This window comes from Tetrao urogallus, assembly GCF_951394365.1.
Source record: "Tetrao urogallus genome assembly, chromosome: 1".
NCBI lineage: Eukaryota > Metazoa > Chordata > Aves > Galliformes > Phasianidae > Tetrao > Tetrao urogallus.
In genome coordinates, this window is record NC_136813.1 from 84,607,341 (window position 1) to 84,627,386 (window position 20,046).

Genomic DNA, 20,046 nt, shown 5'->3' on the forward strand with positions numbered 1-20,046 from the left:
AGAGTTGTTTTTTTGTTGTTATTTTGGTTTGTTTTTAACCTATAAACAAGAACACTTATTAGACTCCAATTACTGCCAATTAACTTGGAAAAGACTAAAAGTAAGTATATTGTAGGATTAGAAAAATTAGATCTCAAGAGACATTGGGTGATCTGTGATGAATGAAGGTAAGGAACTCATCAGGTGGCTCAGTTTGTCTATGATTTTTAGAGTATTAAAAATCTCCACAAATAAAGTCTTAAATGCTTCCATCCATCTCACATTATGTATATATCATCTTGATCAGGAAATTGTACTTGGCAATAAAATTCTGCTATCTAGCTAGCTGTGAGCACATTGCCTTCAGAGGTCTTCTCTTTAATGGATGGCACGGAAAACTCTTCCAAGGCCAAAATACATGAAGAAGATTTATTAATCCTGTAGTCTCTGTCTCTCATGATAATGTTTATAATCCATAAGCCTTACATCACATCTAACATCCCAAGTAACAAATGCATCTGTGGGAGATGAACAATAAATCCTATGTGCACTCTGTTCCCAACTCCTTCATCTCTGTGAGGAAGCTCCGGAATTGGTGCAGCTCCATTCAGCTACTCTGGTTCCTTCTTCTTCTTACACTGCTTGGGGATGACCCTGCCCAATCCTTCTTGGGCAGCCTTCCTTCAAAACCATCAGTATTTGTCACTGTATTTGCAGTCCGGGTAGCGGTAGGCAAAACGTGAATCACAAGACTGCAGAGGCTTCAGGAGATGTGCCAGCTTTGCCATTGCCTCATTGACATCCTGGTCATCAGTGAGGCCCTCTACGCAGTGCTGTAAGAAGCTGTCTATTTTCTCCTGTACAGGTGGCAGGAATTTGCCCTTCAGGAGCTTAGGTAAAAGCTCTTGACACACCAAGACAAGGCTCTGCTTCTCTCTGATGGAGTTACAGGACACAAATGCAGACTGGCAGTCCACGGTCAAACAGCTAAAGATATCCTTATAGTCCTGTTGGCCATCCATCGGTTGGCTCCCTGATAAAGATAATTAAAACAGTTGTTAGGAAGATGGGAGCAAATTGCTGCACAATCACGTATGTCTATACCTCTGAATTAATATAGGGTTACTCGTCTCTAAAGGATAGAGTCTTTCACCTCAAAATACACTGTGCAATCTGTGTATGGGTTTTTTCCTACTGAAATACACATTTCTTGCTGAACGACAGGGCTCTACTGAACTGCCCTGCAAAGGAAATGGAGAGACGTCTGTTGGGTCAAAGTGGGGTGGAAGAAATGGGAAGAACCCGAGCAATAACCTAGAACATGGAGTTCCTACAGAAACCTCTACAAACAGTTAAACCCGTATTCTTTCCATGTTACCCAAAATCATTAAATCGCAAAAACAGCTCATCTAGCTGGAGTCAAGACAACCATAATATCTGCTGGGACAAGAAAAAAAACACTGAGTGGAAAATCCTCTGACAACTCTTTCTGAATATTTGAGATGCATTCAGCTGAATGTTTAAGTTGAGCAAAGGTCTTCTGAAAAACTAAACACTCGAAATGAAATTGTTAAATAATAATATTATTTGAAATATTCCTTGTCTAGCTCTACTTCCAGTAGTAGACCAGTCTAACCTGTGGAAAGTGAATAGCAATACTTCATTTTAAGCAAGACTGACAAAAGAGGAATTTTGTTATCCCTGTATTAATACTATCACTGTAAATACACTGTATTATATACACTGTAAATACAATGCTTTACTTGAAACAAATGAACCTATGAAGAATCTCTTTGCAAATACTGACATTTGTATGATATATGTTTTACAAAAGAGAAGTAATGTAGTGAGTGCATAACGGAGAGCGCACTGAATGCTGCTGCCCATTACAGAGAGGAAGATGTAAGACGGAGACCCACATGCAGAGCATCCATCAGTCCCCGCTCCACTGAAGGCATAAGCAAAATGCCTGCTCCTTTCCCTGCTTGGAGGGACTGCCTCTTACTGCTGGTAAATCTCTCCTTGAACCTTCTATTGTTTAAGCTTAGCAAGTGATGTTTGGTTGATCAAAAAACAAATAAAATAAATCAGCAGAAGGGCTGAACATAATAGGTGAATAATTTGTTTTGCCCTGTTGTGCCAAGCCCCCCTTTGACAGACGCATGGGCCCAGAGCCTGCTGAGTACCTTCCTCCTTGTCGATGATGCCCAGCGTGCTGCCATCCCGGATGAACAGATGCCCGTTGCTGAACACGCCAAAGGTGCCAACGTCCACACGGGTGAAGTAGAAGAAATAGTTGAGGTCGTTGTTGCCCATGGAGCGGAGGACGGCGAGAAGCTGGAGGGCCAGGTCAGCTGCCACCTCAGGGGCTGCCCTGAAGAAGTCGCTCAGAGGCCGGGTGCTGGCGCTGACCACCAGCCGCCCACAGGAGCCCAGATACCGAGGGAAGGGCCACCCTTCCACATCAGGGAAGATCTGCCAGGAGAGGGGAGAGCAGCGCTGACACCCGACCCTGCTCACTATGCTCTCTGCCCATGAGCCCACCTCCCTCCAGGTGACTTCAAATGCCCCAGCAGCAAGAGGAGGCACTGCTCCATACTACGTTTATCTTTTCTTCTGGCAGCTAAGGAAGAAGAGTCTGATATTTCAAGATCTGTTCCATGAAGGAGACTAATTGGAATGCATAAGACAATAATAGATTTTAAATTCATTAAATTTTTAGACGCAGAAGAGCTAATTTTAGGTTTCTCTGTGGGGTTTTTGATGGCTCCCTCATGAGAACGACAGAGCTGAAGTCACAGCTTGAAGGTGAGGTGGAGCTAGAGTAATTTCAACTGATTTCTAAGACCTGTGTGGCCATTTTGTAAGATGAGACTTTGCAGGCTCCCAGACGGACATGCTGGATATTTGCTGCACTGGGGACATCTGAATGGAGCTTACAACTGTCGTGCTGGCAGTGAAGCTGCCCCAGGCCTTTATGTCCCAGGGTGGAAATTGCTCAACTGCTCCACTGCGCATTGTTCCCCCTCCCTGGGTAGAGGAGCACAGTGGCTTGAGGCAGGTGGAAGAGGTTGCATCATTATCTGAAAGGGATGCAAGAAATAGCAGTGACAGCTAGAGGAGAGATTGTGGTGAGGATATTCCCTTGGAGACACCTACAAGGGAAGAGAGGAGATCATGTGCCAGGAGAGGACCAGAGAAGCTCTCTACCTTCAAACTCAGAGCTCAGTTGTATGGTTTGGCTGAATCCAACCAAACACCTCTTCAGAGCTGCCCTCTGCTATGGAGCTAGCAACCAGAGGCATGCAAACAGTAACAGCCACAGCACACTGAGCCTAGGAAATCTGTGCCCTGTGAATTCATGTTCCACCAGAATGCTGCATCTTGACTTCACATGCTAATGCATGATCTCTGGTTTTTATAAATACTCTGGATTTTATAAACAAACTGTGATTTTGAGTAATATATTATCAATTGCAAACATGACAGTGAAACATCGGAGATGCATAATACCCCGTCTTTCACATTGCACTATTGTAATAACCCATCTGGCTCTGATTTATTTCAGGGGTTGGGCATCTGTATCTCTCAGCAACTTTACAGTCTGATGCAAGAAGCCTGCAGGAGGCTTCAATCACCCAGGCCCATAGAAGAAACATGCGCCATGAATTTTGGGGAGCTTGCAAAGGGCAGCAAGGACTGGGGCACGTCTCATGCTTGCAAGAGGCTGCAGGGTGATGTTTCCAGCCAGGGCAGACGGTACCTACCTGTAAGAGGATAGGGTGTGAATTCACTGACAGTGTGTACAGGAGGCGCAGCTTGTCCTGCTCGGTGAGGTGGTCCATGTAGATGCTGCCAGCATCTGGCACTTCAGCGTAGCGCCGCACAATCCGGTCCAGAAGACGCTGGGATGGGCAGCGCAGCAAGGGGCTGGACAGACCCTGTTGTAGGGGCAAAACGTGAGAAGAATGTTTATCTTCCATCTGTGAGATATCACAGATTTTGAAAATGGCACCCAGTCTTCATGGCACAGCCATGGTCTCCACCAACTCCATTTCCTTCCTTGCCAAGCTCTGCGCTCCTGCCTCCAGCCTTGGCAGCACCACTAGCCTGTGGCTGCCTCTCCTTTGCTCTGCCAGTGAGTCACATCCTTCTTCAAACAATGTTTTCAGAGTGCTTCCTTGCTTGCTTAGCCTACAAGCGGCATTCTTGGAAATACTTTTCCTTAAGGTCAGTAAACATGCTTTAAAACTGTAAATAAACTTTGTACACGGGTACCAGCACAACATATATTATTTCTCTGAAAAACTTACGCATTAGCTATCAGAAACAGATTGGAATAACCTGGGCATATTTTCTAGTAGATGTCAGCAATGAGTAAAGAAGTGTTGGGCTAATGGCTTCAGCGTTTTAATTTGGAGGCATGAATGTGTAAAATTGTAATAAGTGACCTACGGCTGGGATAAATGGCATATACATTTATACCTGCGTTGTAGAAAAAGACCTTTTTTTTTTAAAGCCAGTGTTCAGTTACGAAGGAAGGGTGATGTGGGGAGGGCTCCTGATAGCAGTGCAAAAATGCTGCCCAGCCTTTCCTCTGTTGGAGTTAGGCTTTTGCTAAGTCTTTTTCTTGAATCACTGCCATCATTACCAAATGATTCAAGTAGCCAAATTTATCTTTTGGGTTTACTTTCTAATTTGGTGGCTGTGAGATACTCTTCAGAGGACAGGGCACTTGTGTTCACATTTGCTGCCTGCTGTTCTTCATGCTGGGAGCAAAAATTTGACTCAGGATCTCCCCAAGTCATTTGGTAGCTCTGAGGTAGATCTCTCACAGCCTTTCCTGCACAAACTGTTAATTACTGGATTGAGTGCACTCTCAGTAACTTTGCAGATGACACCAACTTGGGAGGAGTTGCTTTGCCAGAAGGGAGAAAGGCACTACAGAGGGACCTGGATAGACTGGATCGATCGATGGGCCAAGATTAACTGTATGAGTTTCAATAGGGCCAAGTGTTGGGTTCTGCATTTTGGTCACAACAACCCCAGGCAACCCTACAGGCTTTGGCAGGAGTGGCTGGAAAGCTGCCTGATGGAAAGGGACCTTGGTGTACTGATGGACAGTTGACTGAATATGAACCAGCAGCATGCCCAGGTGGCCAAGAAGGCCAATGGCATCCTGGCTTGTATCAGGAATGGTGTGGTGAGCAGGACTAAGGAAGTCATCCTACCTCTGTACTCAGCATTGGTGAGGCTCCACCATCAGTACCGTGTTCAGTTTTGGGCACCTCAGTACAGAAAAGACATGGAGGTGCTGGAACAGGTCCAAAGAATGGCAACAAGGCTTTCAGGGTTTTCATGACTAACACAGTGACTGACACCTGATGAAGCTCGATTATTTCCCTTTTCAGTTGACACAGAGCTGGTGAGCGGGGTTTCAGCTTGGAGCCATGTAGGCACAGGGGAGTGCATGAAGAGCACTCAGCCTTAGCTGCCAGCCCTAGCACCTCCCACTGAGCCAAACAAAATTCCAGATGCTCATCCACTGGTGCTGCCACATATATATCAAATACTGGTGCAGTTTCCTACAGTTTAATGACAACCCTGGTCCACAAAAACTGGGTGGTGGGGACTTTTGGATTTGGCAGAGCTACACAAATGTAGGAAGTTTGGCACCTGCATTGGTGTTTCAGCAGAGCAGGGTTCTTGTTTCCAGCAGAATGATGGAACATACCTACAGCCATAGCTGTAAAACTGTCAGACAAAAACTGCCAATGGAAGAAAAATTTGAAGCATGTACACTTGAAGACATCGAAGAAAGTGATTTATCTCAGAGTATCTCCTGTCCTTTGCAATGTCTTACCACCCTGGAGAATAAGACTTGACAGGCAGCCTGACATCTTGTTTGTGATTGACAATGGAAAGCTTCTTATTTACTTTGATTAAATTCCTACATTTTTGTACTGAGTACTTCCTACAATGCCTACCTACACTCAACTGTGATATCTATTCCCTACTGCATAACATGTGATCTGTGTTAAACTCCCATGTATGCATATGTATGCACATCTCATGTCGGTGTACCCAGAATCCATCAGATAGGATGAAAAGATGACCTCTGGAAGACACATTTTCTTCACTTTGTTTTCTATTCAGCCAGTCCGAGAGAGAGCAACACAGCCTAGGAGTACTGTTCAGTGCTACTCCATGCACTGCTGCCTGGATACAGCTTCACCAAACCAAGCTTGGGATGGGACCCAGCAGAAGACTCCTGATGTAGGTGATGAAGCATATACAGCGTCTGGCCACTTGAAGCCAAGTGTTTTGTTCACCTCCAAAAACAGAACCTGAGACTGCCTTATGAAGCCGTGGAACTCATCTCCTCTGTATCACCACTGCTACTACCCTTGCATGTTTTCCAGGCTGTGCTTTGTAGCCAGGGTTATAACTTTTCCTGCAGGAAACCTATACTGAAACTGGGCCACATTTCTGTTGTTATTCCCCTCCAACACAGTGAACCAGCAATCTGGCTTGTAGTGACAAGCTTCTGGGCCAAGGTGCAGGCAAAGCAGTGTGCAGTGGTGCTGCTGCATGGGTTACAAAAGCCAGGATAGGCAACAGCACAGAGCCTGAGCTGAGCTTCACTCCCAGCAGAATTTTAGTAGTGAAGGCTTTGCTGCCTCTGATAACGATTTTCATTGTGATGGCTGAAATAATCAATGTGGCAGCTCTGCTGGTAGCTGGGGCAGGCAGGGCAGGCAGTGTAAAGTGGAAAAGCTTCACTTCACGGTCTGTCATCCTGATTTGAGGATGTGGAGGGTTGCTGTGATTGCCTGTTACAAAAGACAAAATTAGTTCAGCCCAATAGCTTGTCTCAGTGCCAATACTGCAGTGAGGGGAGAGCAGGAATCCTTGGGTGACCATAGGATCATGAAATAGGGTGGGAATTGCATTGGACACCAGCAGTGCACTCACTATTAGCACTTCCAAAAATTCCAGAAAAGTAGTGCTACAGGAAAGAATTCACAGTGGCTAACTGTATCCCAACAAAACCCCTCTGATAGCTTACGCTAGTCTGCATTTTCTGAGGTGCTCCTGTGGCTGTGGGCAAGTCGGACCAAGTGAGACCAATGTGCTTTTTTGCATAGGTTGGGAAAACTGGGATTGTTCAGAATGGAGATGAGGAAGCTCAGGGGAGACCTTATCGCTCTTTACAATAACCTGAAAGAGGTTGTGGCAAGGTGGGGGTCAGCCTTTTTTTCCGAGGTAACAGAGATAGGATGAGAGATAATGGCTTCAAATTGCACCAGGCGAGGTTCAGGTTGAATATTAGAAAAGGTTTCTTCTCAGAAAGAGCGGTGAGGCAGTGGCACAGGCTGCCCAGGGAGGTGGTGGAGTCACCGTCCCTGGAGGTGTTCAAGAGCCGTATGGATGTGGCACTGAGGAACATGGGCAGTGCTGGGGATGGGTCGATGGTTGGACTAGTTGTTCTTAAAGATCTTTTCTAACCTTAATGATTCTATTCTATAATTCTATAGCCCAGTCTACATGCTGTTAAAACAGATTTACATACTAACGTCAATTCCTCCACTTGATCTACAGAGTGAAAGAACCATGAAAACAGGAGTGGCACAGTCCTGAGGCCAACATGTATTAATTCAGGTCTTGCAGCCTGTTAGGACCTCTCTTCACTTAAAAATCTGCTGGGACTGCTGAGATGTTCCATGGAGCTTGTCCTTAGACACATCCTCCTGGGCTGGCCCTGAGGTTCACTTCAAAGGTTCAAAGAATCATAGAATCTTCAGAGTAGGAAGGGACCCTTAAAAGTCATCTAGTCCAGCTCCACTGTAATGAACAGGGACATGCATAGTTAGATCAGGTTGCCCAGACACAGCCTCACTTTGGAAGTCTCCAGGAATGGGGTATTCACCACAACTCTGGGCAGCCTGTTCCAGTGCTTCACCACCCTAACTGTAAAATACTTTTCCCTTATATCTAACATAAATCTACCGTCTTTAAGCTTGAAGCCATTTCACCTTGTTCTATCACTACTAGCAAACCCTACTAAAGAATCTGTTCCCTTCTTTCCTGTAGCTTCCCTTTAGAAACTGAAAGGCTGTTATCAGTTCACCTTGCAGCCTTTTCTTCTCCAGGCTGAACAGCCCCAGATCATTCAGCCTGTCCTTGTAGGAGAGGTATTCTATCACTTGGATCATTTCTGTGGCCCTCTTCTGGATGTGCTACAACAGATCCATGTCTCTACTATATTGAGGACTCCCCATGTGGATGCAGTACTCCTGGCGAGGTCTCACCAGACCAGAGTAAAGGGGCAGGATAACCTCCCTCAAGCTGCTGGCCACACTTCTTTGGATGCAACCCAAGACACAGTTGGCTACCTAGGTTGCAAGGGAACATAGCTTGCTCATGTCCAGCTTGTCATTCACCGGGGCTGCGCTCAATCCTTTCAAACCCCGGCTTACATAGATAATGGATGTTGCTTTGACCAAGGTGCAAGACCTTGGATTTGGATTTGTTGAACCTCATGAGGTTCACCTGGGCCCACTGCTCAAGCCTGTCTAGGTCCCTCTGGAGCTCATCTTGTCCCTGTGACGTGTCAACTGCACTCCACAGCTTGGTATTATCAGCGAACTTGCCAAGGGTGCACTTGACCCCACTGTCAATGTCACTGATGAAGATATTAAAGAGTATTGGTCCCAGCACTGACCCTTGTGGGATACCACTGCTCACTGATTTTCATCCAGACATGGAGCCATCGACCACTGCTCTCTGGACTCAATCCTGCAGCCAGTTCTTAGTTCATCAAACAGTCCACCCATTAAATCCATATCCATATCCATATCCATATCCATATCCATATCCATATCCATATCATAAATCCAATATGGAGAGAAGGATGTTGTGGGGTAACATGTCAAAGGCCTTACTGAAGTAAAGGCAGATGACCTCAGTTGCTCTTCCCTTGTCCATTGATGTAATGCTACCATCATCAAAGGCTACTTGGTTTGCCAAACAGGAACTGCCCTTGATGAAGCAATGCTGGTTTTCCTATATCACCTCCCTGTTCCATTCGCCATAGCACAGCTTCTGGGACAATCTGCTCCGTTATCTTTCCTAGGACAGAAGTGAGACTGACAGGTTGGTAGTTCCCAGGCATCCTTTTTGCCCTTAAAAATGGATGTGATGTTGCCTTTTTTTCCAGCCAGCTCAGCTGGGGGCTCATTTTCAGGAGATACGGATCCATGCAATAGAAAATGTAAAGTAATGTGTCTGTAGCACACAGCAAAACTGAGCTGTGTGGCAGTGTGCAGACTGGAGCTGTTGCCTTTTTAGGAAAACAAACAAACAAGTCCCTTTCTCTTCCCTCATTAAAGGGAGAACGATGCTCTCAGGATGAAAGAAAAGAAAGGAGAAGAACTGGAATAATCCTTCCTCACCTAATAGGGGCTCATTCCAGAGCGCACATAGCTCCTACCCTGTGCCAACAGTTATTAAAATGCTTTGCTGTTGTTTAAAAGGGGAAAGTGTTTTTGGGGAGGGGGGTTTTGCTCTCAGGAGCCACTCAGCTACTGTTTTACAGAATCACAGAATAACAGTGGTTGGAAGAGACCTCTGGAGATCATCAGGTCCAACCTTCTGCTAAAGCAGGTTTCGTACAGCAGGTTGCACAGGCAAGTATCCAGGTGGGTCCTAAATACCTCCAGAGAAGGAGACTCCACAACCTCTGGGCAGCCAGTTCCTGTGCTCTGTCACTCACACTGATGAAGTTTTTCCTCATATCTGTATGGAGCTTCCTGTGTTCTAGTTTATGTCCCTTATCCCTTGTCCTGTTGCTGCACACCACTGAAAAGAGCCCAGGCATCAATGAAAAGAGTTCACCATCAGCCTACAGAAGAAGCCAGGAGACCCACTCTTGCCCTTCCCGAGTAAAACCGAGAGGCCATGCCTGGCCCACCTGCAGCACAGGGCAGTCCGGGCCTCCTCTTTGTGCCTCAGGTAGGAATAGAGCCTGTGCAGGCTCCTGTGCATCCCCACGGGCTGACCTAGTTTCACGGTGGAGCACTGACCTGCACCAGGTCGGGCGTGAGGCGCTTGGCCCTCAGCCACTTCTGGAAGCGATGGGTGCGGCGCAGGGCCTGCTCTAGGCTGCATGTTTTGGTCTTCAGCAGGGAGGTGCAGATGCGCTGGTCAGCCCGGTCATGCTGGTACTTGGTGGTCAGGCGGGTGATGTCAACCATCCTCCAGCTCTGGGTATCATCGGTGTAGTTGCCCAAGTAGCTGAGCAGGTAGCTGGGGGGCAGCTTTAAATGAGAAGAAAGCCAGGTGTCAAACCTGCCAAACCAAAACGAGAGCCCCAGGGAGAGCGGGTTAACAGACCTCGCCAATGCCCACCGCGCCAGTGCAACCACCACTTTGCCCTCAGGCACCATGGGGAACTGCGGAAATCTCACAGAGAGGTGTGGGGGATTTTTTGGGGAGTCCCCATTAGCACCACTGGGGCACCTCTTCCCATGTGGGGCCCATGTGGGTTAGAGTTCCCATGTGCACTCAGTGAGAAGACCGGGTGGAAATATGCTCGGACAAAATGTCCTCGTTCATTCCTCACTTAAAAATATTCCTTGTTATGGGGGTGCCCTGAGGGGGAGAGGAGAGATAAATGCTAAAATTTGGACCACATGGAGAGTAAAAAAGAAGGGAGAAGTCTCAGGGTTTCGGTTAAGAGGGAATTTTTGACGTTTTGAGATTTCCTAAGCTGCAAAGGGAAATTGGCCAAAAAAGGAATAATCAACACTTTCAAATACTCTGCAGAACAAAAACTTCTGAAAATAAATGTGTTTGGAATTATCAGAATGACCTTTCTCTCTAAGGTGGTGGCATGGTCACGGCACCGAGCTTGCCAGAGTTCAAGTGTCTAGACGATTGTCTCAGACATTTGGTCTGATTTTTGGGTGGTCCTGTGTGGAGCCTGGAGTTCTATTGGATAATGCTCATGGGGCCCTTCCAATGCAGGCTATTCTATGATTGTATGATTTACCTGGTGTTAATGCATGATAGACAGGTGTAATTTTTTTTCATTAATCATGGAATCATAGAATAACAAATGATAGAATGGCTTGGGTGAAAAGAACCAGAATGATCATCTAGTTCCACCTCCCTGTCATAAGCACAGTTGCCAACAACTAAATCAGGCACTAGATCAGGTTGCCCAGAGTCCCACCCAATCTGGCCTTGAACTAATGCTGAAATAAAGATCATGTAAGATAGCATGATCAGCAGGTGAGGGGGGGTGATTCTGCCTGTCTGCTCTCGTAGGACCCCACCTGGAGTACTGTGTCCAGTTTTGGAGCCTGCAAAACAAGAAGAATGTCAAGCTGTTGGAGCAGGTTCAGAGGAGGGCCGTGAAGATGATTAGAGGGCTGGAGCACTTCCCCTGTGAGGACAGACTGAGAGAGCTGTGTTCTTCAGCCTGGAGAAAATAAGGCTGAGAGGAGACCTCATCGTGGCCTGCCCGTATCTGAAGGGAGCCTACAGGAAAGCTGGGATTTTTTTAAAAGGGCAGGTAGTGGTAGGATGAGGGGAAGTGCTTTTAAACTGGAAGAGCCTACATTTAGACTAGATATTAGGAAGAAATTATTTACTGTGATGGTGGTGAGACATTGGAACAGGTTGCCTAGTGAGACTGTGGATGTCCCCTGCTGCACTCAAGGCCAGGCTGGATGAGGCTTTAAGCAACATGGTCTAGTGGGAGGTGCCCCTCCCTATAGCAGGAGGTTGGAATTAAATGATCTTAAAGGTCCGTTCCAACCCAAGCCATTCTATGATTCTATGATACTGTGATTTTGTTTGAAGTTTTCAATGCCACTGATAGATCTTTAGGAAAAAAAATGTTTAATATCATGACTGAGTGCTTTCCTCAGCTACAAAGTCTTCTCTGGGACTCACACAGTTTTCCTGGCCATGTCACAGCTCTGGGCAGCCACTTTCCTTCTACCCCTTGGGCTGAGGCCAGTGAAGGAAGCTCAGATGAGGGTGCCTGGCTGCCTGGAGCTGTCCCCATGACCAGGAACTCTCTTGCTATAAGGGGAGATGTAGGATATGGGGTGGAAACTCAGTGCCAGGGTCATTGCGCGCCTCTGACACAGGGTTTTAGCAGCCAGTATGCAAGACCAGGATGCAAGACTACAGAAGTTTTGGGGGATCTTGGTAGGATAAGGAGGGGACACTTTGTGCCAGACGCATGGCATTGCTGTGGCCATGAGCACTGTGCACCAAAATTCTCCCCCTGCACAGGCCTCAGAGGGGAGTGTTTGGGCCAACCAGTTAAGCTGTGATGATGTTTTTTTGGGCTGCCCCCACAGCCCTGCCTGAGTCGTGCTTTCTGTAAGCTCACTGGCAAGATGCGAGAGCTCAGCTGAATCCCAGCCTTCAGCATGGCCAGCAGCTGAACTGGCTGCCCCTGGGGTCTCCTAATTATACATTGCCAGAGTGCATAAGAAAGTATTTCTTAATTTAATCTCACTATAAATTAAAGCTGATGATAGCTCAGAACTGAAACAGGAGAGGCAAGGGGTGCCCTTCAGGAGCAGCTAGCTGCCGGTAAATGAAAAGGCACTAATGAGGCCGAGGGTTGAAGCTAATTTTTCTTTTTGACTTCCAGTTGGGAACTCCACGCTGAGAAATGTTAAGGGGGTTCATTAGCTTTCATCCCCACTAAATTTACCCTTCAAGGATCAGTGTGTGCAGCCTCTTCCTGCTTCCAAGAACTGATGGCTTCTCGTGCCAGGGGTGCTCTCGGACACAGAAATGGACCGGCTCCTTCTGCAGCCAGCAGCTGGCCCCATGCCGAGGTCAGGGCATTTTGGTCTTTGGGGCGTTTTGCCCAGTACGAAATCAGAGCTTCCCTGTGATCCAAGTATCTGACCTAAAATGAACTCCCCCCTCCTGTTTTTTTAAAAAAAATTTTTTTGGCTGGTTGTGAGATTGGACCAAAGAGCAGAAAGTGATTGCTGTGCCTTGCTGTGATTTGCTTTGCGTCACGACCCCTCCCAGTGCCTAATCTCTAAGGCAGGCACAGCATGCCAGGCACGTAAAGGAAAGAGATGGCTACAGGCTGGGACTTTCTTTCCTTCTCTCTCTCTCTCTCTTTTTTTTTTTTTTTTTTTTTTAATTAAGCATAAACATGCCTTGTGACTTGGCTCGTGCCCATCTCAGGGGAGCTCATGTCAGGCAGGCACCAGTGCAGAGCCACCTCCTGCAGTCATCAGAGCCAGGATGCATGACGCAGCACAGAGCCCAGCTCCAGGCATACAGCACTGGGAGAGCCGTTTCCCCAAGGATGCCAGGGGGTCCCAGTTGGGGTCATGGCCACTCTGTGCTTGGCATCCTTTCCAGGCAGCCCAATGCTGTCCTGGCACGCATGCTGGATGCCTATGAGATGCGTCACTGTGTTGTGCCACAGCAGTAAGTCAGCCTCGTGCAGGGCCTGAGCAGTTACTCAGGGCCAGATTGGGTTTAGAGAAAATGGTTGGTGAGATCTGCATGAAGAGCTGATTTGCCAGCTGTGGGGTTTGGATCAGCCCAGAACTGAACAAGGGAGGAAATCAAACTTGCTTTTCTTTATACTGGATGAAACCAAGTCTTTTGTTTCAGCCAAAATAATTTTGCTTGTCTTTGGAGTACTGAATATTTTAAATATTTATATTAAATAAGTATTAAAAAAATAAGAAAGAAAATAAGAAAGAAAAAAATTAAAAACAAACAACAACAACCAAACATTCCAGCTTTTTCAAACTTTTCCAGTAGTTTTGGCCAAAACTAGTTACCAGCGTTGACACAAAGCTCCAAGGAGAATCACAGACTCACAGAATGGTTTGGTTTGGAAGGGAGCTCAAAGCCCACACTGCCCCAAAACCTGCCATAGGCAGGACTGCCCCCCATCAGCTCAGGCTGCCCTGGGCCCCATCCAATCTGGCCTTGAGCACTTCCAAGGATGGGGCACCACAGCTTCTCTGGGCAGCCTCTGCCTTACCACCATCTGGGTAAAGGATTTCCTTGACACCTAATCTAGGTTTCCCTTCTTTTAGTTTAAAAAAGTTCCCCCTTGTCCTATCACTATCTGCCTGTGTAAAAAGTTGATTTCCCTCCTATTTTTAAGCTCTTTTTAAGTACTGGAATGTCACAAAGAGTTCTCCCTGGAGCCTTCTCTTCGCCAGGCTAAACAAGCCCAGTTCTCTTAGCCTGTCTTCATAGGAGAGGTGTTCCAGCCCTCTGAGCATCACACTAATGTATCATTCCCAGTGCAAATTAAGAGAGAAATCCATCTTTGTGAACACAGGAAAAGGTACATGGGAGTGGATATAGGAGTGCCTCCAAAATTTTCTACTTTTGCCCCATATTCTGACTGCTTTAGGAATCAAGCAAGGGGACACATTTCGTCCCTGCCTCTCTTGGTGTTGCTGGACATTTCTGCATACCCTCACATTGCCTGCAGCATGAGCCAGAGTCAGGAAGCCAGAGGGCACTGGAGCAGAAGGAGCATTGGGCACAGGGTGCTGGCATGGCCACCTCATCCAGAGCATTCTGGCTTTACTGTGCTGCATTTAATGGAGTCACTCGGTAGAAAGAGTAGTTTGCCCAGTATTATACTGCTCATATTGCAGCATTAAGAATACAATTTTGCTATAGTCATTCCTTCTCTCCCAGGTTTTTATATCCATAAAAGCAAGTGTATCCGGCTCTATAAAAGAACATTCATCCGGTTCTATAAATCTTATCAGACCCAATAAACCCTTCCTCTGCCAAGTGCTGTCTTTTACTTTCTCCTCAAACTTATCAGCGACATTTTCCTCCTGCCAGCAGATGTGCTCTGCTTTGAGCCTGAAGTTGCTTAGGGCAGCCTGACTAAGGCAGTGGACATCCCATCAACCTGGAGGCAATTCTGCACATACACATTCTTGCAGCTGGTGCAAGGTGGTATATTTGTAGTTAACATATCCAACTGGGAGAACACAAAGTGAATCAGCCCTCACCTTTCTCAGCTGCTCATAGCATCATGCTTCCAGTGACACTGAAACACACTGATTTCTCCCTTCCCCCACCTCCCCCTTCCATCACTGTCTTGAGCTCTTTCAGAGACATCCCTGTGCAGAGAGCTGTGCCTTTCACTCCTGCTTTCAAGTTAAGGTTCAGAGCTGAGGTCTGATCAGGTCTGCATGGTTGTAAGAGAAAACAGAAGCAGAGCAGCGGCACATAGACATGTAAAATAATTTAAAATACGAGGTGCTGTAGTGGCAGCCTGGTGATGTTATCTTTCCATTGGCTTCCAATAAAGCATAGGGAAATGCTAACAGGCAGTTTTCAAGTTATTATGAGAAAATGACTGTGCTGAGTTTCTGACCTTATTTCCTCCTTAAAGAACTTCTTGCAAATGGACGTCCCAATGCAGGCGTTGCATTTATCAAGTCCCAGGAAAGTGCGGCCAAAGCTGTAGCTGGGTCTGACGTGGGGCGCAGACGGCGAAGCTGTTGCTGCTGCGGAAGGGTTAGAGCTACGAGCCAAAACCAGGAGCAGCATCAACCAATCTGCAACTCTGGAGCAAAGGCAGCATATCCAGCGCCCCATCTACAATAGTGGAGAGCTCTGTCTGTTGCACACTGCCCTTCTGCAGTCTCCCAGATCCTCTCCAGTGATCTCAGTCCAATGCGGTGAGCCCCAAAGCATAACCAGGCGACAGACACGCGGCCGCAGCCCCCATCCTGCCAGCTGCTCCCTGGTTCTACCGGTGTGAGGTTTGGGTGGGGGAGATATGGTGCAGGGTGGGGAGAAGGAAACACATGGAGGATGCAGATAACTTGGGTTGCCGTGGTTACCTTTCCTCTCCTTGCAGCAGCTGCTTTGGCCCCGCTGACCCTCCCATCGGCGGGCTGGGAAACAAGGCAGAGGAGCGCTCATCCACACTTTGTGCAGACAAACGGAGGATATCCTGCTGCTGGAGCAAAGGGCAAGTGTGGGACGCTTGCTGATTGGGAAGGAATAATGGTGTGGCAGGAACACATATTTAATCTGAGTCTTGGCCCTTCGCACTGCTTCATTCCTGGAGACTTGCAGTGACACATGGATGGACTTCTTGGATGCTCGCTTGGCTTGGTTTCCCCCTCAGAGAAACACCAAAAACTCTGATTGGTGGTGTTGTCTCTTGGAAATGGTGCTAAAGCAGACTGCAGTGCTGTGTCTCCTGCTGTAGGATGTGGGGTGGCCTGAAGCTGCCTGAAAAAAGTAGCTCAGCTAACATGCCTGTGATCAAGTCATGCCCCAAACCAGAGCTTTGCAGCAAGGCTTCTGAGTTCCCAAAGGGCACTGGGAATAAGCTAGAGGATGGGTTGGAACTAATGCAAGGGCTTGCCAGAGGTTCCCAATACACTTATAAACCAGAGATCACACCCACAAACTGCTTGCCTTTGGCCAGAGTTGTAAGGGTTACAGAAACTGCTGGCTCTCCAGCCTGGCCTAGAGCAGGACTGAGGCTGGGCACCAGAAGTGCTGGCAGAGGCAACTCTGACCAAAGTACTCCTTCTGCATTCTGGAGGGAAGGCAGCCTCTCCTCCCCTTTGCATGAGCAGGAGGGTGATGATGGCATTTAGAGTTTGTCTGCAAGGGAGCAGCCCAGCAAGGATGACAAGCACTGCAGGGAAGGCAGGGGATGCAGTGCATCCTTCCAGCTGCAGAGGAAAGAGGCTGTGCTGTTCTGTTACACGAGCATCCAGCATGCAGCACTACTCTGCACATCCACATTTGGCTGTGTGCTCTGGTGTAAAGCTCTTTGGAATCTGCTGGTGAGAGTGCCCACGCTAGAGCCAAGTGCTCGCATCCAGAAGTTTATCCCATTCCTTGGGAGGTGGCTGCTGTCCCTTTGCATTGCTTCCTGCCAGCAGCTCTGCATCACCCGTTGGCTTAGCGCTGCTTCTACCCCGCTGTTCTCTGGATGTTACCAAAATTAAACACTAGCAATCTGTCTTCATCTTCACTACATCATATATAAAGCCCATATCCCTCAGTTTCTCAACATTCTTCAGGCTTCATTTTTCCCCTGATGATTTTAAGAACAGTAACCTGGACTCCTGGCTGCCAGCTCAGTGACCCAAGGAAAAGGGAAGGGCTTTCCTACAGCAAGCCCCAGGCACTCCAGAGCTCTGACATGAAAAACACATCGGCAGCGGAGTTTCTGGTTCTATTAATGCTGTCTGGATGGCCAAGATGTTCGTGCACTCTTGATTGATTTAGGAATGCGTATACCAGTGCTCATATTTCCCAAGGAACAGCACATGCAATTGTATTTTCCTGCAGTGCTCCATGCCTGCATCACACTAAAATGTTACAAAAGCAGCTTTTTGTTCAAAAATTGGGAACAGGTTAATTGGAACCACATCAGAAACTTGTTCATGGCATTTGCACTTGCCCCCATGCCCTGATCTCCTTGTTCCACCAAGCATTTCTGTTCAGCCTTGGCTGTTGCTGAACACAGATGAGGTGCGTAGGAAACAGTCTTGAAAACGAAGCTTAGAAATTATACATAGATCTTTGAGCTAGTCTATGATGGCAGCCAGAAAATGGTAGTTTGCCATGTATTTTGAGAATTGCTATGCTTTTGAAAGAAACCTCTTTCAAGGAGCTTTGTTGCCTCCATCCTAGTGATATGGCATGTGGATGTCATTATCACACAGCTGTCTTCTAAATTTTCTGCTTATGCCAGGCAGAAGCAGCAGCTCAGGTTTACAAGGTCACAGTGAGGTTTGATGGAACTCAGCTCTTTGGGAAGGGCAGCCCCAAAGAGCCCACGAGACCTGCACATATCCTTGTAGCAAGATACTTCCATGCAACAACACGCACAGAGCAATGTTGTGCTTGCTGAGTGTAGAATCATAGAATCACTAAGGTTGGGAAGACCACTGAGATCACCAAGTCCAACCACCAGCACACCCCCACTGTGCCCACTGCCCATGTCCCTCAGTGCCACATCCACATGGCTCTTGAACACCTCCCAGGATGGTGACTCCACCAGCTCCCTGGGCAGCCTGTTCCACTGCCTCAACACTCTTTCAGAGAAGAAACCTATCCTAATATCCAGCCTGAACCTCACCTGGCACGGTGTAAGCTCATTACCTCTCATTCTAAACAAGAGAAGCCATCTAGCATGATGCCTCCTGCAGATCTTACGGATCAGCTTAAGCTGTACTCTACTGCAATGGCAGGTATTTGTCAGTGTGTACAAAAAATCTGGTCAGATGTTCCAGAAAGAGACCCACACAGCCCTCACCAAACCCACCAATCAAGCTCAGCACCACCTCCTTCCACTTCTATCCCTCTCCCACCTCCACTCAAGTGGACATGGCTTTGCAGATGAGGAATCCTCTTTAACTAATTAATTAACTGATGGATGAGGCCACTCACTGCATCAGAACAGGGCAGGTAGAGAGGAGCAGGATTGGCAGCAGCATCATTGCCCCTCAGTGCATGTCCCCAGCAAGGCTCTCGTTGCTCTTCTCCTCATTTCCCTCACTATTTCCTCACCAGATTTCCTGCTGCAAAAGGGCCCTCTCGGCAAGCACGGGGTTGCTCAGCAACAGAGAACTGCCTGGTGGGATGCAGGATGGCTGTGTTGCTCTGCCAGGCACAGGAAAGAAAAAAATACAGGAAAAACCATACTTTGGCTGGAAGAGGGGAGGCTGCTGCTCTTCCTAAGGTCTGAGGTGGGTTGTGCTGCTCTCAGGACCTGATAAGCCCTTGGCGTCTGCTCAGAGCAGTGCTGCAGGATGAGTGGGAGGTCTTGCAGGGTGTGGTGCAGAAGGACTGCTCTTAAGTGTGATTTTCATTAATCACATCCAAGATAATCGTTAAACTATTGCCAAGCAACCGGCACGGGCTTGGTTCCGAGACGCTTATCATTTCCATCCCATTTCAGGCTGGATGTGTGGATAAATAGCTAGAACAGCTTGAGACATTTTCAATTCTTTCAAAATGAAAAATGCATCTTTTTCAACACTACAAATCTCACAATGTTTGGAAGGATGCGATCATTTCCTTTTTCTGTTGTGTTTTTTGTTTTTTTTTAAATTTTTTTTCATGATTATGAAAGAAACATCTGTTTTGGAGTGATCTGCAACACAAAATTTCTGTTCTAGTTGGAGTAGAAGTGGACAACTTCTGCTGCATGCTCTTGCTTTCCTTTTTTCTCCTGCTGAAAGAGAAAAGACAGAGGGAGAGGAGGAGAAGCAAGAAAGCAAACCCAAGCCACTGCCCACACTGCAAACAAAGGCAGAAAAAGCGGCCACTGAGGTGTGGGTGGTGTCGAACACCAGAGTTGAGTGGGTAGAATATGTTTTCACTGCCATTCACTATGAGAAGATTTGACGTTCTGAGCGTATGGATTTTTCTATGTTTTGAATCAATGAAGATAATAAAATGCAAACAAAAATTTGACCTTTTTTTTGCTTCGCCAGGAAATAGTGCCCATTGTTTGACAAGCCTAGATATAATTCATCAGAAGCATCAATAATCTACTCTATTATTAATATAAGAAAACAGTTGCTGCTCTGTATCTATAATATTTTTTATTCTTCCTGGCTCCTGCTGCTGCTGCAGACCAGGAAGCCTGCTGCTTGGAAATCTCTGCCTCTGCACACTGGTAGGCAGCTGGAAGCAAAAGTCAGCTAGAAGAAAAGCCTTGGGCTCTGTGGCTGGCAGATAAGGGCAGTTCTTTTTTGTAAGAGGCTGAAATGTCAGCACAAAAGGCCACCAAATGCTACCAGCTACTGTGCTGCCTGTGGCATTTAGAGAAGATCATGCAGAGCAGCAAGAAATATAGAAGATCCTTGATTTAGGTACATTGGTGTCTACAGGCAGAAAAAAAGAGATATGGTGAACTTGAGCCTAGAGGAAAGTGATAGTCAAAGGGAAATTGGTTGCAGACCAGATCCCTTGGTAGGGGTGGGGGTGATACTGGTTGCTTCCTGCACAAACCATGAAGGAGAGAATTGAGGAGGAGCAACCTGG

At 47.0% G+C, this 20,046-nt stretch overlaps 1 protein-coding gene across 1 annotated transcript; it reads right to left on the minus strand.

Moving 5' to 3' along the window:
• Nucleotides 1-671: 671 nt before the first annotated feature.
• On the minus strand, nt 672-15,618 carry DIPK2B (divergent protein kinase domain 2B; the record flags this gene model as incomplete). Its single annotated transcript, XM_079540805.1, has 5 exons — nt 672-1,012; nt 2,166-2,454; nt 3,747-3,920; nt 10,065-10,329; nt 15,395-15,618. 5 exons carry the CDS (start codon nt 15,616-15,618, stop codon nt 672-674), a joined length of 1,293 nt encoding a protein of 430 aa, XP_079396931.1.
• Between the last annotated feature and the right edge of the window lie 4,428 nt (nt 15,619-20,046).